General features: G+C 40.3%; 1 protein-coding gene across 1 annotated transcript; it reads right to left on the bottom strand.

The window, feature by feature from the left end:
- Positions 1 to 1065: 1065 nt before the first annotated feature.
- On the bottom strand, positions 1066 to 18670 carry LOC308281828 (centrosomal protein of 95 kDa-like). Its single transcript, XM_080722150.1, has 21 exons — positions 18502 to 18670; positions 17485 to 17613; positions 17128 to 17235; positions 16503 to 16613; positions 15567 to 15675; positions 13022 to 13140; positions 12389 to 12627; positions 11816 to 11885; positions 11125 to 11192; positions 10491 to 10672; positions 10224 to 10353; positions 9900 to 10017; positions 9297 to 9502; positions 8817 to 8909; positions 8492 to 8639; positions 8104 to 8273; positions 7599 to 7673; positions 6798 to 6950; positions 5836 to 5982; positions 4248 to 4319; positions 1066 to 2304 (listed from the first exon to the last, which is right to left on the bottom strand). The coding sequence occupies exons 1-21, from the start codon at positions 18524 to 18526 to the stop codon at positions 2128 to 2130; spliced, it is 2649 nt and encodes an 882-aa protein (XP_080578276.1). The 5' UTR covers positions 18527 to 18670; the 3' UTR covers positions 1066 to 2127.
- Positions 18671 to 20179: the final 1509 nt, after the last annotated feature.

Here is a 20179-nt window from a genome sequence, read left to right as displayed (position 1 = left end):
TATTTTTGAAAAGTTGTGAAAATCTTTGAATATATTATGTATTTTTTAAGCGAACATGTCTAACTCAATTTTTCTTCTGGGGGTCCCTGGAACTACATTTTTTGAGATCGGGGTCCGTGGCCAAATACATATCATCTTGGGGGTCCTTGACATAGGTTTCTTGCACACATTTTCACGATTTTTCAAAAATAGCAGATATACAAGCTCGCAGCGCGCACTCGGTGCCGCGCTGTGAGCTTGTATATCTGCTATTTTTCAATAGTTAACATTCATGGGGGGCCCGCAGTGAATCCTTGTACCCAGGGCCCAGAATTTGGTGTGACGCCCGTCAGTACCAGTATGATACTAGTAGACAGTAGCCTATATACTGTAGTGTACAGATGATATGCTCTGCATAGTACAGTGTTATACTGTATCTGTCTGACATACAATGTTGAGATACAAAAACGTTTCCTATGTAAATAAGCCTAAAGGCTTTCTTGGATTTCCTTTTAGTTGACCTTTTACCAGTGAACTGTACTGTAATGAAACGGTACCTTTTCCTATGCAAACTTCTAATAGTCTTCAGTCAATCAATCAATCTGATGTGTTTCTGGGTGTGTTAAACTGTGTTTATAATATGCAAATATGTCTTCCCTGTGTATTTTTTGGTTTCTTAATGAAAGCTGAAAGCCTCCGAGTCAAAATGTCCAATGTGTGGCCTTGTAGGAGGCAGCGGAGGGACTGAATGGTGGTGCTAAGGTGACAAGTGGCCAAATAAAAACCATTTTAACACTTTTTGGAGAAAAGAAATCTTCCTACTATTATAATCATAATAGCTGATGATCATGTTTTTTAACATTTCAACAACAGATTTTAACCAAACCGATCTCTCTTACAGCAACAACATTGTCGGTAATCATTTTGCATTGGTAAAATGTATAAAACCTGTACCCCATGTTCTGTTTGATATACGACAATGTTAAAGAGTGAAAAGTCACACAAAGAGTCACACACTAAATACAGTAATAGGGATGATGGGACATTTATGGGTTGATTAGACAGAATCCACAATATTGCAAATGTATTTGCATTGCATTCCATAGTGTGATCATATAATTGGTCTTTTTCTTAAAACAATGTTAATTTCTAAAAGCTTTATTAAAACAGTGATTGATTAATATTTTCACCCCAAATTAGCTTAGTCCATTGTACCTCTGTTATAATAAAGCTTTTATAGCTCCTTTTTCTTTTCTTTTTACAACTGATACAACTCAAGTCAAGAAAACCTGATTATACTTAAATTAAATATAACCAAGATGCATAGAAATATTACAGAAATCTGATTATGATCACCCCCTGGTGATCAAAAACACAACCAAGTCAGTAAAAAAAAAAAGCTAATAAATAGGTCCCTGGCACAGTTAAAATGGTACGGAAGACATCCAGCATAAGGTAGGTAGGAATAAAACAAAAGGAAGTCATAAGGAATGTAAATCCTGACAGTGTGATGTGTGACATTCATTGTCATTATTAGCATTGCATCCATTTACCCACAATGGTCCCAGTTGGGAAGACGAAAACGTCTACTCAAGACACAATCTAATAACGGCATCACACACACAAATGCACAGTGAGTGAGTCGTTTTAGGTCATTCTTAAATCATCAAGTATTAAAAAAAAGTGGAAGAGAAGGACTTGGTCCAAGATGTTCACATTTAGCAGCTCAGGTGAGAGGAAGAGTGTGCCAATAGCAACATATTGGTGTGCATTTACCATGAAACACTTGCTCTAAACCGTAGGCACCACAATTCTTTGAAAAATAAAAGTGGGGGAAAAAGGCAACTGGCTGGGTTTACCCAGATAAATACACCTTGACTTTTAACCCATGTTTTTGTTTTAAATTGTTGAATAAACATGATTAAATTCCATCTCATATGATTTTTAAATATCACATTTCTCTTCTGGGTAAAAACTAAAAAGAGGCCAGAGACATTTCACCAGGACATGTCGTACCTTCTGAGTTGGATTGCTAGTGATGATGCCGTCTCTCACTGCATCCTCTCTTTAGTGTAAAAAACGCAAACTAAAGATCTAACCAAGTGTTTAAATGGAGCATGAATGCACTCTCGTTCCCCAACTACTGGGTCAGTGCAGGCAGCTCTTGTTGTACTGAAAGGAGGCCATTTGAACACGGCCACGGAGCCTCTGGACCTCCAGGTCTCTGAAGTAGTCGTCCTCGTCGTTCTGAATGACGGTCTTCTGCAGCTCACCGATCTCGCGCTCCATTCTGGAACGCAGCTCTCGCTTCATCTTCAACAGAGCCTGCAAAGACAGACAGAAGGCAGGAGTAAAAGAGTGTTCTTTCCAGCATTCTCCAGGGACCAAACAAAAGGAAGACAGGATTTTACAAACATGACACAAAATGTACAGTGTGAGTAGCAGATATTATCACATTGAAATATAAGGTTCATACTAAGGGCATGGTAGCTTAAAGGCCCACTTCACCTCTGGGACAACCAGATCTTATTTTATTGTTGTTTGGGACACGATCAACACAATCCCGAGTTATTTTTTGTGTTCAATCTGTGTTTTGAGATATTTTAGTATTTCAGCATGACTAGTGATGCATTTTGCATCATATGATGCATCATGCTGCATCATATGATGCAAAATGCATCACTAGTCATGCTGAAATACTAAAATATCTTTAAGGACATATTCCATCCAACACCTCTCACTTAGATCTGCTAACACAGGAAGTCTGTTTGAACCTTCCCCAAAACACGCTGACCAACACTAAACATGTCATCGAGACAAAGTATGTTCTCCCAATTGGCTCCCAAGCTGTGGAACAAACACCTCAGTGCACTCCTCTCTCTTTGTAACCCTGCTTGTCACTTTGATAGATGCTAGTTATACTATGCAGATTATGTTGGTTACTTGTTCATGTTTTTTGTTATTTAGGTGTATTTTACTTGAATCTTATTTAGATATGTTAGTACTAAGTTTATGTAGCCCCGTTTTCATAGAGCAAAACTTCTGGAAGTTTTTTCCAAAATTACGGCAATTTTGAAATTCACGCCATGTGAAAACGGCCACCTATTTTGTGTGCCGGAAGTTTTGGTGCCCCAAACGTGACGTGAAAATACCTAGTAATTTTCGCTGAAAGTACCGTGACAATACACATTTCCCTCCAGTGAAAACGCATGCCGCGAATTTGCCGTTTTTTTTACAACCAGGTGCATGAAAGGAGCCAGTTAACAGTTTAAAACATTGTATCTGGGATTGAAAACGACCTGAAGGTAAAGGAATATATAGAAATAAAGTAGGTCTACAGCTTCACCTTGTATAGGGGATTAATTATTTAGGCTAGAATCGCATTGACAAACACAGCAGAAGTCTCTTTCTTTCTCTGGTCATCCATCGTTTATGGTGCCGCGTGAAGAAAAAAAAAACACAGCTAATAATCTACAAGCCCACAAGTGCAACACGTTGCATCATGCAGCGATCCTTTCTGAACATTATGTGTTTTTGCATGAAGAATATGTCTTGTAACTTGTTAAATCCATTTGAAGGGTTCAGGAACCGTTCAGGCCGGGTGAGAGAGAAAAAGAAAGACAGAAGCGAAGACTCGAAGCACCCGTTACGGCTGCTCAACAAGCAGTGAGACTGTATGGCGTGTTGCCATGCCTGCTACTTATAAGCGACTATGGGCTTGATTTCCGTAAAGTTGCTTATATATAATTTGATCGTTTCTGGTTGCGTTTTATTTGTTGTAAGCTTCTAGATCACTTTTCAAGTAGCTGATGCGGCGATGCGTTTAGTTTTAAAGTGCTCTTGTGGCCTAGATAATATCACTTTTTGGGCTTATTTTCGTACACCTGGTTGCTTATTTCTCTCGCAAAGTCTGGCAACACGGACTTATACCGTGACAATGGTTTTAGTGAAAACGATGTATTTTATGGCAATGCCTGCATTTTTGCTCATGTGAAAACACCCAAAAAACAAAACTCCCGGCAGGTTGAAAATTATTATGCTAATTATTTTGCAGGAAAAATTCCGGAACTGTAGTGAAAACATGCCTCTAGATTATTTTTGGATGTGCTAAAGTAAGTAAGATGTACTCTCCATAAAGTGTTTTATTTATGTTATGCAATGCAACACAGCAATATTTAGTAGTGTGTACAATGTAAGTCATAACTTAGTCACCACCTATGCTACAACTAGGCTTAGTTTTGACTTCCATATACATCCTGGACATTTACCTTTTCTTGGGCCTTTTTCCGAACCTGGATCTCGTGCCTTTCTTCTGCAAGCATTTCAGCCAATAACGAGAACTGCAAAAGAATGACCATATCACAACTTGAATGTTATTCTACTCAGGAGGATATGATGCGAGAGCAAATGGCAACCAGGTGAATATGGTCAAAGTAGCTATCAGTTTTCTGTAGACCTGTATGTATATTGTCTATATGATGGGGTCACCGGTCTACCTGTCTGAACAGAAAATACCTGACAATGCCCGAAACCTGTACGGATACGGGTCTGTGTTCTATTATGGTCTATAGAGCATCGCAGTGAGGTGTCGGAAGCAAACTCGCCATTCATTATTACCATAGGGTTTTTCATTATCAGCCACAAAGTCGTAGCAATTCAATGTACACTTACCACTAGGCTGGTGGTTGTAAAATGGTTCTATATGCTCCTGTAGAACCCCCGAGTATGTATGCAATCACTCTAGTTTTAGTAAAAACACGTTTTAATCAAGATCGCACGGAGAAGAACTGCATTATTACCCATACTGCTAAACATGTACGTCCCGTGAATTCGACGTCTGTGATTGGTCTAGCTTCTTCTTCTTTCACATATCTTGCGGTTACCGCGGAAGTAGCTACTGCCCCCTGTCTTCCCAGCGGATTATTGCACTTCAGCAGAACTCCGTGAGCGATCGTCTTTCTTTTACAAATATGATGCACTATGTTAAGGATGACGATAAGACTCTTAAGAGCGTCCACAGAGATTACAAACACAACATTTCAGGCCATATGCTGGCCTGGATAACTAAACTGAGCGTGATTTAAGGGCTATATTTCAGCAAACAAGTGTCATTCGCAATGCATTCTGGGAGTGTAGTTTCCGCAATTTTAAAAATAATGATGTACACAGTCTTGTACCCTGCCCTTTTTTCAGCATTCTAATTAATCTTTGCATTAAAAAAAATGTGAATATTGTCATGATTCCTCTCCAGCCGAGGTGGCTTTGTCCAAGGCTTAAAAACGTTTAAATAAATACTTTATGAAATGTCTATGGAAGAAATGAATGCGGAAAACGCTTCCGACACCAGAGTGAGAACGGGGTGGGCCTTCAACTGCGATGCTCTATTGGGCTTGGGTTGGTTCAGAGCCTATTGGGATCTCAGGTCCCTTGTCTGTTTATCATTATGTGTAATCCCGAGTGGATCCGAAAAGACCCATACTCAGTGCTGATCAGGAAAGATCAGGCTGTGAGAGGAGGAGACGGCGTGGAGTCTGTCCACCCGCTACAACTAAAAGCATGAAGTGCTGCTTGATGATTAGGCCGACATAGGATCAGTACTGCAGCACAAAGTAAGGGGGCATTAACTTAAGATACTCAAGCGTGCCAGGCTGACAGCTGAGTTTCATCAAACTATACCTCAATCGTATCAAAGCTGCGTGGAACGTGCAGGATCAAAGATCCCTTCTTCATCAATGTGAAAACATGCAACTTAAAGTAATTATTCGTAATTAATCACTCTTACTGTAGGCTGCCATTTAGCGAAAATGGACCGTCTGAAGTGGCAATGTGTTTACAGTATGTTAGTTCCTCTCTAACCTGGTCCTTGTAGTAGTTCTCCATGGACTTGATCTGGTCCAGGTGGCGTTGCTGGTGCTCCAGGCGTTGCTCCCTGGCGTAGGCCCTCTGCTCCCGCAGCCGAGCCTTCTGCAGCTCCAGGCCCTCCTCAAACACCTGACGAAACATCTACACACAAATGTTCAAAGTAGTTCTTTATATTATTTTATAGCTGGGGTGGTGGGAAGTATGTGCCTCTTTATTTCTTCTATACACAAAAACAAACAGAAATATCACCTGACATGCCAGAGTTGACTAAAACCAGACTTGCATACCATTTATTCATAATTCATAATCCCTTTGAATATGGTCCTGCTGTTTCATAGAGAAATGAAACAGCAGGTACATAGTGCAGGTACATAGAGAAATGCCCATTTGCTGCCAGCGTTAACTGATCAGTACATCTTAAAATGACTAAGGAATAAGTGCATTAGCTGCACGCTGGTGTCACAGGTATTGCGACCGTCAGGTCGCAGTTACTATGAAAACCTCCACTGGCTGTCTGTCAGTCAGTCCCTCCCCATGTCCGTCACGTCACGTCACGTCACGTCACACTTTTGGCCCTACTCTTATCTCCGGCACTGTTGCCCCTATCCATGCCAAACTTTGCACACACACACACACACTCATTGGCTGGCAAACAACAACCTCCGCCCCTGATTTCTCACATTAATGGACCTGACGGTCGCTTATCTCCGATTAGGGAGTCTTACTGGTTCGATACAGGAGAACAGGTAAGATACAATACATTGGTAAGAACTAGAGGGTTTTTTGTTGACATTGAAAAAACTAATATGCCAACCAACCAAGTCACTAAGATTATAACAATAAACAATGGTTTGTGGTGCAAGCAAAATTACACTACTAGATACAGTATATACAAATGAATGCAAAATAAGTGTGATGAAAAACAAGCAAATGAAAAGAAGGCACCCGCTACCCACCCTCTCCTCCTTGGAGCGTGCCCGCATGAGGCGGGCGCGGAACTGCACATGGTAGTCACTGTGGTACTTCTTGGCTCGGGCAATCTGCTGCCTCTGTTCCTTAAGTCTGTTCTGGGCTGACTTCTGCTGCTGGATACGGTCTTTAAAATCCCTCTGGAAGATAGAAACATTAGCTTGACACTGTCCAGTTGGTCATGTATTCCACATTAACTCATTTACTGCCCCAACCCGAGAATCCAGAGAAAAAGCTGTTGGTCCAGGCCACCACGCCCGAGAAACCAGAGAATTTAATTTGATTTCATTTATATAAAAAAATCAAAAAGCCTTTTCTAAGTACTCCAATGAAAGTGCTTCCGGTTGGGGCCAGAACTGTGAACGGATAAGCTTTTTTTTTAGGGGGCGGGACAACACGCTCAACCATGCTGTCAATCCCCTGCATTCAATTCCTTGTTTACGCAGCACTGCTGCTAGTGCAGGAACGCTATCATGGATTAAGCAGGGATCTTTTGTTGACCACAGCCTGCGTGCGAATCGTGCACGATCCGTGCATCGTCGTGCACGATGGACACGCACGCGCCCACGTTAAAAGATAAGAAAATCGTGGCAGGCAACCCAATAAACTATGTTTTTTGACGGCAGTATGTATACCTCTTGACAGTACCTCTTGACAGTGATTAACTGAAGTTGACTTTGCTAGAAATACACATGAACAAGTTGGGGAATTCATGTTGCATGTGTGTGCCCTGACAGCTTGGGCAATGGCAGCTGCTGTTAACTTGACAAATTCTACAATTCTCTCACCAGGCGCTTGTTGTGCTCCTGCTCTTTGTGGACGATTTCCACCAGTAGGTCATGTTTATTCTGAGCCTCCTCCATCTGGAAGGAAAATCACACATTTAAATTCACACACTGGCGTACAGTATGCAGACACACAAGATATACAACCTGGCCACATTTAATCAAAAGGTCACATCACACTGAATCAAAAATATGCTACTGATGACAAAATGTCACATTAATGCACTAATGATACTGATGAAAGTGAGGCATTTCCTTCACTGCATGGTATTTTACCTGTCTGTATATGAGGATTATTGTGTGCACGTGTTATCCACATTTTCATTTTATTTTATTATTATCATATTTATTATATATTTATATTGTTATGGTTCTTTCCTCTTTCTGGTCAAATCCCCCGTGATATGATTGTGAATGTTTATGGCAACACGCAAGCCACCAGGACACAACCTCCTGCTATGTGCACAGTATATGAGGTATTAACCACTTTCGGTCTAATTCTTCCCACCTGACTGGAGAGTTTGCTGCGGTGGCGGCTGTGAGAGGAGGAGACCGCGTGGAGTCTGTCCACCTGCTCCAACTGCTGCTCCCACATGCGGCCCATGGTGTGGGGCGAGATGTGGAGATGGGGGATTTCCTCCAGGAGGGTTGGGAGGAGGTTGTTGTCCTTCACCTTCACTGCAAGGGGGAAGAACAGGGATGAATGTGAATAAGAATGAGATTGTCATCCAGAGAAAAATGAAAATAAAAATAAATTAATGTGGATGCTTCCATAATCAAATGATTGTCTTTACTTTATGAGTGTAGCTTCACTTCACTGAGTTGTTTAGGTTTGCACTTCAGAGGGTTATTCTTTTTAAAAGGTTTTTCAGTTCACAAAGTCTCAAGAGTTTTACTTGGCTGAGTCTTCCTGGGATAGTCGCATCGCCTGCGTCCCTGTGTGGTCTGCTTGGTACGGGGTGACTGAAGACCTCGTCTTTTAGCTGGGGACAGTTTGGGGGTCTTGGGGATGTCCTCCAGTATAGCCTCTCTGTACTCCCGCTCCTTAACACACAGTTTTTATGTCAGCATCATAGAACCAAACCAAAGTAACCTTAATCTCTCATTTCTCAGCTTCATTTTTGCTCCGTAAAGCCTTGAGCTACATTTTATGTCATGAAAGGTGCTATACAAATAAAGTTTAATATTATTATTATTGTTCACAATCCTGCTGTTACTTACAGCTTCCTGTGCTTTGAGTCGCTCCTTCGCCAAGTTTGCCCGTTCTCTATTCTCAAGCCTTTTCAGCTCCTCCTCATAGGCCTTACTCACCAGCTGCAGAGAGGAGAGAGAGAGAGAGAGAGAGAGAGAGAGAGAGAGAGAGAGAGAGAGAGAGAGAGAGAGAGAGAACTTCACTGATAGTCAAGCTACATGCAATGCTTTTACAATTCACATTTTACAGGCTTTGATCACATATTGATAAGAAAATAGAGATGGGCACCTTGCACATTGTGACCAGCATATCAAAACTGCACATTCTGAGACATGGCTTCATTTAACTATTGATGCATTGGGAACATTAATCTTCCAGCAAACATGGAAGATATGCATCATTAGAATCAAGGGAGTTGGTACTTTGCCAGTTCAGCACCGTGACATTCTCTTCAGTTCATTCCAGAAATACCTTTACCACCCTCTGTCATATATCCACTATACCCATACCTCACTGTGTCGCCTGTGACTGTGTTTGTGTCGTAGCTCTTGTCGGCGGGTGCGAATAGGAGCAGTGAGGTTGGCTTGTCTCCGGTCATCCTGGCTCAGCGCGTCCCTTGAGGTGCCCTCTGGCTGTCCTTGCCGGGAATGAGATTCCCGTGGTGGCGATGGCGACAGGGAACGTGTCCGGTGGGCTGCTTGAAGTTGAGATGCATCTGGCAGAGGGTTACACCTATAACTTACTATGCTTTTGATAACAGAATCACCTCTTCCCCTGTTTTTGAATTGTATAATAAAAACGTAATTTCAGTAACATCCTAGTGTTGTTTTCCAAAAATGGGAGTAACCCACCAGTAGAATCAATACACTGCTAGATGTGTCCTCGCTCTACTGTGTTCACATTCATACTTCCTCAGCCGCAGGTCAAAGATAACATTTGCATAGTGTTCAATTGACTTGCAAAGTCTATGTAAAATCTCAGATACAGTGATGATCATCCAGCAACAACCAAAATTGTAGAAAGCAGCAACTTTATTTGGTCTTTCTTGAGACAGCATGAGAAATCGTGCATGTGCACTGTGCAGTATAGGACAGAGAATTTGTGCATGGAACCTGTGTGAGGTCCAGGGGTCCTGTGACACTCCATGACACTGTCACTGTGGTGGGACTCCTTGTCCTCCTCTCTGACATCACTGGACTCTCCACTCTCACCCAGCGCTCGCTTTAGCATCTACATGAATACCAAAACAAGCACACACATACATTCACATGAAGTTAAAACCAAATGCAGGCTATTCAAAATTATATACGGTGTATGTGTGTGTGTATGTTACTACACACACAAACACACACACGCACACAATATATATCTTTCAAATACATTCAACCATCGATTATATCGCAGCGTACAACCACCACACAGAGAAACAGACCCACCTGGTCGAGGTCCTCCAGCCGTCTGGACAGCTTCTGTGACATGTCCTGTAGCTCCTGTTCCGCCCGCCTGTTCTTCTGTCCCTGGTAGGACAGAGGCTCCCTGTAATCGTCCTCCCCCACCCGGCTACTGCTACTCACGGGGGGACATGAAGACGCATAGAACATAGAAAATCATCTACTGTATGTGTATGAGGTAGGACCAGCAAGAACATATATGCAATGGTAACCCCCTCTCCCCAATATCTGTCATGCTGACTGACATCTCACCTGAGACCGTTCCTTTCCCCATAAGGTGTTCGACTGTCCTGTTGGTGTAAGACAGGGCTTACATCCTCCTCATCTTCCTCGTCTGGGCTTTGTGCTGTGGTCCCCACGTCGCCCGGCAGGGTGAGGAAGAGCACGTCTGGCTGGGTGCGGAACAGGACCCTCCTGGGACCACCGTTAGTTGGCTGTAGACATAAATAGTTGACATTAATAAAGGGTACAAGATTCCACTGGAAACGGAAAAGAAAACAGGGAAAAGGGGAAAAATGAAAGGAATAGGAATAGTAACGCCATTACTACAAAACAGCCTCCAAAGCTCCAAGTGATTTTTTAATATGATATAAACCTTTGAAGCAGTCTTCCACAGTAATACAAAATTAATTCAACTGCAGAATACAGTTTAAAGGAGTAGTTCACCCCCCCCAATTGATCACAGGTGTCTGATTGCCTACATTGTAAATTGTAAGATACACAAGAAGTAGACAAACCTATAAGGACAATCAGTGGGGACCAATATAGGGAGATGCCAATGGTGAAGTGTTTCTTTAATTAAAGACTGATTGTTAAAGTTAGCAAGTAAGTAGCTGCCTAGATAAGTGGCAAGAGCTGTGATGAGAGTTTTTCTGTCCTACTGTACCTCTAGTTGTTCACTCTCCTCCACTACCCTGGTTCTCTGTCGACTGGAGGCAGACTTCTCACTCACAACTGGAAATGAAGCAGGATATTGCATTGAAAATACTGCACTCCACTTTTCTGCAATGGGATTTTTCCCCTTTTAGAACGCACAAAATGCAAACACAAAACCACATACACAGACACCTCTACCCACCTTAGAGGGTAGAGGTTGTCTGGTAATCAGAAGATTACTGGTTCGTCTCCTAGCGCGGGTCTATAGTCAAAGTTTCCATTAGCAAAACATTTATCCCCATAACCCCTAAATGCTGTGCCATGAGCACACTTCATAACCATCTGAGCAGCCATCCTAAGCTGAAAACATCATTTCCCCCACAGGACTAACAAGGTAATAAAAAAGAAACATCAGAAAATAATAAAGGCCTAATGACAAAGAGCTTTTTGCTTCACTGTATGTCTGTGTCGCTAGATGAAAATAACTGATAAAATGTCACGCTTGTCAGTCAAATGTGTTATTTTTGTCACACGACAAAGTACACATTAGCTTAAAGGGTCTATGGGTGAAGCCCTTTAGTATTATTTAATGTGTCATTATGAGCTACTTGTGCTTGGAAAAGGAAATATTTTATGTCAAGCACAAATTTGAGACAGTTTAAACAGACTTAAGACTTGAGCCAGAGCAGTGTTTCACTCACCAGGAGAGTGGCACAGGATAGGAGATTGCTGTCCATTTGTATAAACTGTATTTGCCATTTGCCTTGAGTTCTGAAAGAAAATGTGGAAAAGTGAGAGCGGCAAGTTGATGAAAGTAATCACACTGAATGGAGGTTTTCATTCAGTGATGATAAAACAGAATTCTAAATGTATCAATTTGTCAATTTATTTTAATGTATGCCACCCGGCACCCAGGCCTACTTATGATTGTGATTAAGGATAAAAGTAAAAGTCTCCAGGGCATTCAGCCTTCAGGGGTTCATAAATGACCTTTGGATAATCAATCAACGTTTACCGCCCTCAAACTAGAGGACAGTGTATGGTTTGCATGTGCTAAAATAACAGAGCTCCAATTTTAGTTAGAATGTGTAAAACATTAGGAGTAATGTAGTAAACCGTCTGCAGCATTGTAAGCGTGTACAGTCATTTTTAAGATCTATCTATCTATCTTATGCTTGCAAATTTTGCTCACTTAATACACAAAACATGTAAAATGACAAACTAATATGTAAACGGTTGGCACACAGTTAGTAAACATCATAGTACAAGCTCACCTCTGTAGCGGCAGGGAGGACTTCCTCCTCTGAGTGTCTGTGACTGAGCCCGTTGGCAGGGGGATACTGGCTGGGGGAGTATGGGGCTGTGTCAGGCCTGTGGGGCATTGTGGTCTGGTAAGGGGGCTGTAAAGGGATGGCAGCTGGGTGCAGGGGTTCCCTCAGTAGAGATGCCTGGGTGTCCAGAGGGTCAGAAGTGGTGACAGGCTCCAACAATGAGGGAGGGACCGCAACCACTGCTGCAGGGGGAACAAAGGAATGAATGCCCTTCGCTCAATATAGCTAAGTAGGTACGTACGACACTGTGAGTTGATGTCTGCTGATGCCAAACTAAATCATGAAATAAATATATGTTCAACACAATCTATTGATGAATAGCTGAACTGCTAGTACACAAATGTTCATTATTTGATATATAAGATATTACTTATGTACACTGGCGCTTTACTGCATTTAGGAGGAATGCATTTTATGCAAAACTGATTGAAGCTGGATTGATGCTGGAGAAATACATATTCAAGAAAAGTATGAAATTATGTGTTTTAGTTCCATGCCACTTTCTTTTGGTGACAATCTAAATGTGTATATAAAAGTGAAAATGTTGCATCATGTGTCCGTGTGTGTGGGTCTAACCTTCTTGTTTGGCTGTGAACGTGCGTGCAGTATCTCCCAGCCCAATGAGTTCATTGGTTGATCCCGTCTCTTCTGCATTCCAAGAATGCAGGGAATGTTTACTGGACTGGACAGTGGACCTGAGAGAGAAGAGTAAGGATGACCTATCATTGATATATCCAGTCAGATAACCTTTATGCACTTAAATATAATAATTTACTGCCAGTTCTAATTTGGACGTACAGCTACTGGGTAAACCAATAACATCTCATAAAAGAACAGAGAATCCATCTTATTCTTCTTATAATTCTATAAAATTCATTTGGAACATATTACTCCCCAATTGGGGGTGTGTGGGTGTCATTTCATTTTGACCGTAGGTCGCAGTTAACTATGGAAAGTTGGAAACAGTCACATCTTGTCCGCCTGTCTGTGAGTGAGTAACGCCTCAATGTCTATAGCTGCTGACCTGTTGTGACATCACATCGTTGTGACATCACATTCCGTCCTTGTCCCTTATATGCCCAATTGCCCATGGAGATCCCTGATGTCATCAATATTAAGCCCATAGCATGGAATGCCCATATATGGACATATTGTTTGAGTCTCATGTGCTCTATAACATAAGACATCTATGACGTCAGATGTCAGTCATATCCATATTTGCGAAAATATTTTATCAAAATGTTGTCCAACTTAAACAACCAACAGCAACTTGAATCACACTTGCGAATTAATTCATTCCTGTGCAAATTCAGTCCTGCGAAAGGGGGAGGTCGCTTTTCGCCATTTGGTGTCTTACTGGTTATGTTTCCTGGTAACCATTGAGCAATGCTGACATCACCAGCATGACAAAGATTCATTGGGTTGCGTTTACTTTACAGATGCTTACATTATCCAATAAAGGGTATGCATGTGACAACATCATCATACACGGAAGTTAAGCAGGAAGTTCAGGAACACCTACCGAGTGGCAAAAAACTACTTTCTGGCCTTGACAGCCCATACATCCAAACAAAAAAGTCCTATCTCATTGCATTAAGCAACTCACTTTGCCACTCGATTTGCCAACACCACAATGACGAAAGAGGAAAACATAACACATCACACACTCATCTCAGAAATTGCAGATGTGCAACTCCAATGATGCCATTGCACTTCTAACCTTTTCTTTTATCACTGGTGATTCCAAGGGCTGAAACACCTTTGTGTTACTCTTATTATGTTATTCTGCATCGTTGGAGCACCAGCAACAAATACCTATCATTTCAATCATTGTAAGGAATACAAAATAGGAATACATTTAAAAGACACAGCACAGTACTCAGACTGCAACAATGTAACGAAGGAAAAAAGGAAAAGAACACTGGACAGCTAACAGATCCGCCTTTGTGTTTAGAAATGAATCAATGAGCACTGAGCAGAGCTACCCAACTTGCTGTTGTGTAAACAGAACTACTGACACTGATAAAACACACAGTGGGACAGTCAAGTACTAAGGCGCTGTTTCTCAACCAGTGGTCTGTGGACAACTAGTGGTCCTTAGCATAACATTAGAGGTGGTCTACTCTGTGGTAAAATGTTCAAATGTATCCAAAATATATAACCCTAACCCTATATATGAGACAATAAGTCTACAATGAATATGGGCATTATGTGGGGGAAAATGAGAATGAAAGTAAGTAATTTTTTGGGTGGTTATTAGCAGTTTAGTTTGGTTTGTTAGAAAAGCCGACCCACTCAAGGCATCTCAAGTTAACACCATCATTTAAATCAAACCCTAACCCTAACCCTTATAAATTAAATACTTGGTAATAGTATGTAATATGTATTATTTTTTATTTATAATTATTTTGGGTTTAATGTTCTATATTGTGATAGTAATCATTGCTGTATAGAGTGTTTGTTCAGTAACAGGGGTCTCCCGTCTCTTTAATAAACCAAAAATACATTTTCAGGTGGGTTACCAATTATCAGCTTCAACTTGTCTCAGTTCAAAATGTTCCTGTTATTTCTTTGTGTCATCACTTCCTATTTCACTTATTTAATCTGTATCCTGTTTGAGTTCTCTCTCCTGATAGGATAAAATTGGTACCCCAACCAGAAAATACATTTTCTGTTTACTAAAAGAGCTGAAGAGCCAGGGAGACCTTGTTGCAAAAGAAACACTTTATAGCAATGAGTATTATCAGAATGCAAAGCTATTTAAAACTTAATTTAAATCGTGTTTTTATTTTATTTATTTAAACACACTGCACTAGCCTCGTAAACCACCAACTTCCAGAAAACATATTTCCGGAAGTTAGTGGTTTGCGAGGCTAACACTGCACTTGTGTTGCTTTAAAATATATAGAACCAACACAATGGATCCAATTCATACATACTTGTTGTTTCTCCTATCTCGTTGTTTCTCCTATCTCATACTTTATGTTGTGTGCATTAACCACTTTCAACTCAGCGTCTGTATAGTGAGCATCTTATGGGTGAAATTCATTTATTTGTTTATTTGGAATAGGGCTTAAGTGGTTAAAGTAGAAAAGCACGATGAACTTTATCAAACACTCACTGTCCACTGGAAGACTGGGATGCTCTCTCCAACATTGCATCCTTCTGCTCTGTAACCTCTGGCTTGAAGCTACCATGCAGGACATCATCAATGACATCATCATTCGGTTCTTATTAAAGAAAGTGGAGCAATGCAGAACGAAAGAGAAAGTAAGACAGAAATCCAGGAAGAGACACAGAGAAGATAAATAAATTAAGATTTTAAACAAATACAAGACAACATAGAAACAAACATATGCACAAATGCTCTGTATTCACAACAAAAACAACACCGACAGCTTATTTTATCCCACAAATGAAGAAGTGCAAATCTAGGTCATTGTGTAATTAAATGCACAGCATTTTGAGAGGGAAATGCAATAATTACTGATCATGTTCTAATTGCTGTTTGGCAGTGGAGGGGGACAAACGTGGCAAGGACAGACAAGGACACTCAACTCCACCAGTTAAACAATGAAAAAATACCATTCTCAACAAAGCCTTGCACAAGTTAGTTTTAAACTAGATTTAGAGTACACTACTAGGGATATCATTCAATATATGATATCAATATTGTGATATGAGCAGAGATTTTGTATATCATAATCATAATATCAAGTGTTGTCTTTTCCTGTATCATAATAATCATAATATAAAGTGTTGTCTTTTTCTGGTCTTAATAACTTAAGCATTATTTTATACTCCGTCAAAGACTTTCGAAAGGCCATCTTACTCACAACATGTCCATAATCTAAGCCTTAAAAGGGATATCATTTTCACAATATGATATTATGATCTCAAGATCGATAGAAGTATTTTGTAAAATAATCAGATTTGTGCACAGATGGATGATCTTATCCCAACAGCCTTGTGTCTCAGTCAGAATAGCATTGAGAGACAGGTTTTCAACCACACTGAAAGAATAAGCGTCACAATAAAAAAGGAATCAAACTCCTACCTCCATTCTGTGAGTCCTCACTTATCTCCTCGTTTAGATATTCCAGAAGGCCATCGAAAATTTCCAAGAGGTTCTTGATGGACTCTCTGTCCCCTATGACAACATTTTCCCCTATTGCCATAAAGGGAAAACTGTTTTAGGGGTTTCCTTTAAATCTCCAACGTTACAGCACAAAGGGGGTTTGTGTAGGCTAAGACCACAGCTTAATGATTAAGCTGTAGTCTTAGCCATACTTGACATACTACTGACTAACTGAGTTAAATGACTGCTTCACCCATTTTCAACCTTATCATCATATAACTGGTCCTCACTAGTCACTACGCCTCATTAAAGATGGCACCATTTATGTCTACTGTGTCTCAGAGGAGGGCTGCAGACAGTTCAGAAACCCATCTACCGGTACAAGTAACATTATCAATAGGCAGGTTTCAAACATCATAAATGGGAAAGGAAGAGATAGGCTGTAGTTTCTATTAGCTTAGAATCCCTATCGATGATATCATTAGTAAGCACCTGGCAGGTCTCTAGTGAGGAAGATCCAATACTACAAAGATGAGGTTGAAAATCTGTGAAATGCTCCTTTAATGAATTAGTTGTTACAGTCAAAAGGGACATAGTTTGTTACCTGTGATGTGTGACAGGCTGATCTGAAGGTAGTCCAGAGCCAGGGAGTCGATCACAGACTGAATGTTATGTACATCATCCTCCTGACTGCCCGGGGCAGCAATATAATCTAAACACAAGAACAAGCCTTAAAACAAATATAACATGACAAATGTGTGCAGTGCACACACATGCACTTGACTTGTGTATGTGTCCCTGTGAAAACATATGGCCACTTCACAGAGGCAAGATGAGACTCCTAAATATAGGGGAATGTGGTCTTGACAGAATGCATCTCAAACTTTACAAATGACCCAGCTTACATTTAAACTCAATTACTGAAATCCAACCTTAGTTATGGATTGGAATTAGTACTCACCTGGAACTTTCTCTCCCAAGATGTTCTCATACAAAGCAACAAAAACATTGGCATCACAGTCTGTCAGCTTCCTCAGCCTCAGATTTATGTGGCACTTAATGAGTAAATCGTTAGCCACATCCACCCAATCTATACAAGAAAGAAATAAGGTTATCCAAAATACATTTACTTTATATTGATTTTAAAACAGGCAAACACAATCTAACTTAAAGCAAGTAGGTCGCTCTACTCAGTAAAAGTATCTGTGTATAGACGACTATGTATGTATGCATACATTCTATATAACTAAATTCATCCATTTGTTACTCTGAGATTGTACAATGAAAATAATGTATTATGTAATTTGTACACTGTCAGTGTTCAATTAACAGTGAGGATTTTGCTGTGTATTTATGTTGATTGCACAGCAATACACTGTATGACAGATTGACGAGACTTCTATGCTTGAAAGATCTGAGACATCAAAGTACAATCTCCTAGGTGACAAACTTGCCAACGTTAGTCCGCGGGACGAGAGCGGGTAAGTACAGAGAGGAGAGAGAGAGAGAGAGAGAGAGAGAGAGAGAGAGAGAGAGACTAACACTAAACACACACACACACACACACACACACACACACACACACACACAGTCAGAGGGAGATTACATCAGGAGGATATGCTTATTGGCAAGTGGCAACCATTAGACATAACATTAGTTACCTAGCCGCGCATAGTTTATGTTACTGTCTGAGTGTCTGTAGTGAAGTTGTTGGGTAGTATGGGTACTGTACTCAACTAATAGCCCACACACATGTAATAAATTCGTTCTCTTGCTGCCCTTTTAAAATTGTAATACTTAAAAAACGGCAAAGGAAAGTAAACGCCACGAAAGCATACCTACACATTTGACTGTTTGTTGGGTCAACTAAAAAGCTATGAAACGTTAACAAATAACAATTTCCCCTAACAGGCAGCAATACAATGGGTAATGTTGTTAGCGGCTAATGTTAGCTAGCTACTGTACTGGTTCGTCTTACCTCTTTCTCCCTCTTGGGTTCCCATCAAACAGCTGTCGAAATGAGGCAGTTGAGGCTCCAAATTAACGTATTTACTAACTTAAAAAAGTGCCCTCGAATAAAATATAGCACATTTTCTGGGCATACGTCCTTGAAGTTAGTTTTGCTTGAAGGAGGAACTAGTGTTGTTCACAAACAGGGAACTCACACACAGTGCCAGAGAGAGTTGTCGATACTCATTTAAATGCAGCTGTTCTCCCATTGGATGATCCCGTCGTTCTTTGTTTCCGGAAGCACGGTTGGATAGCCTCAGCTGGTAGCAGGATTAGGTGGGCACTCGTGGGCACTGCGTGGGGCACTGGGCACCCAAGGAAGCGTGACCTCGGTATTAAATTGTCAAATTTCCCATCAAAAAATGTAATAATAATTAATTCTAATTTTATACAGGCTATATATATATATATATATATATATATATATATATATATATATATATATATATATATATATATATATATAATATTTTTTTGTCTTTCTTTTTTTTACAAAATGGCGAATTGGACAACGAGGTGCCCAAATTTCCCCACTGCCCTATATCCAGTCCACTGTTGTTACCAGAGCATTACTATGAGCCATGATGACTATGCGTCATTTATTTTCAACTGCACTTATAGACATACACCTCATTGGCCAATGGCCAATGTCTCTGCCATAATGGGGAGGGTAACTTGGCATCAGTCCACTGTAAGAAATATGAGTAGTGATGCATTTCCTAATCCGGGCCCCTGAAAACACTAGGGGTCTGGCTCCACTGGAAAAAAAAAAAAAAAATATATATATATATATATATATATATATATATATATATATATATATATATATATATATATATATATATATGGGTGGGTGACGTGACGTAACGTTTTTGCTGTCCTCGGTGTCAAACATGTATAAATAAAAAATATATTTGTCAAAAACCTTCTGAATATTGTGCAGGACCTTAAGCTTTATGTGAACTTACTCAAGATTAAAACATTTCATTCCTCATTTCTTCAGAATCTTCAACCAAACATGGCAAAACTCATATGGTGTGACTGTCCTGACCTTGTTTCTCAAAGTGGGAACTTGAATAAAACTAAGAAAAAGAATTGCTAAAAATCATTTGAAAATGAATTTAGGCTAAAAAAAATGTCTATTTTGAGCCTATATCTTTTCAAAGTCAAAGCATAATGTTTTCAGTCATTTCTGATCAAAAACATTTTGTCCCCCAACCCAAAATCATTTGGTGTGACACTAGTTTGGAAAAATTAAACAGGCAATTATTTGGACACCTATTGGCTAGAGAGGTCCTTCTTCTGTAAGGCTATTCAGCACTCCCAGCACAACTGCAAGACAGGTGTCTGAGGTGAGTTATGATTTTAACATTTTCATGAAATGCCATCTTGTTGAAACGTTGACAAACTCACCATTCTGGATGTATTTTGGTGTGACACCTTTTCTTTAAAAAAAGCTTAAGTTATTTGAAGTTTTGGTCATATTTCCATGTAGATCTAGGCTGCTTTGTTATAGCTAGCATGCTGTTAGCATGCTAATGTGTACATAGTAGCCTCAAGGTAAACCTAAATGGAGAAAACAGTAATATGGTGTGACACTTAATCATATGGTGTGACATGTCTGCTTGTCACAGCATATGACTTGA

Source organism: Nannobrachium achirus (assembly GCF_963921795.1).
Source record: "Nannobrachium achirus genome assembly, chromosome: 3".
Lineage (NCBI taxonomy): Eukaryota > Metazoa > Chordata > Actinopteri > Myctophiformes > Myctophidae > Nannobrachium > Nannobrachium achirus.
Note: the sequence above shows the minus strand (reverse complement) of the source record. Positions and strands in the feature narration are given on the sequence as shown.

Bases quoted from the DNA above. Each gene is read 5' to 3' on its own strand.
- LOC308281828 (XM_080722150.1), bottom strand. From the start codon at position 18,526: ATGGGAACCCAAGAGGGAGAAAGAG. The intron at 17,236-17,484 runs GTGAGTACTAAT...TCTTGTGTTTAG, and splicing joins CTTGGGAGAGAAAGTTCCAG to ATTATATTGCTGCCCCGGGC. The intron at 5,983-6,797 runs GTGGGTAGCGGG...ATTTGTGTGTAG, and splicing joins CACGCTCCAAGGAGGAGAGG to ATGTTTCGTCAGGTGTTTGA.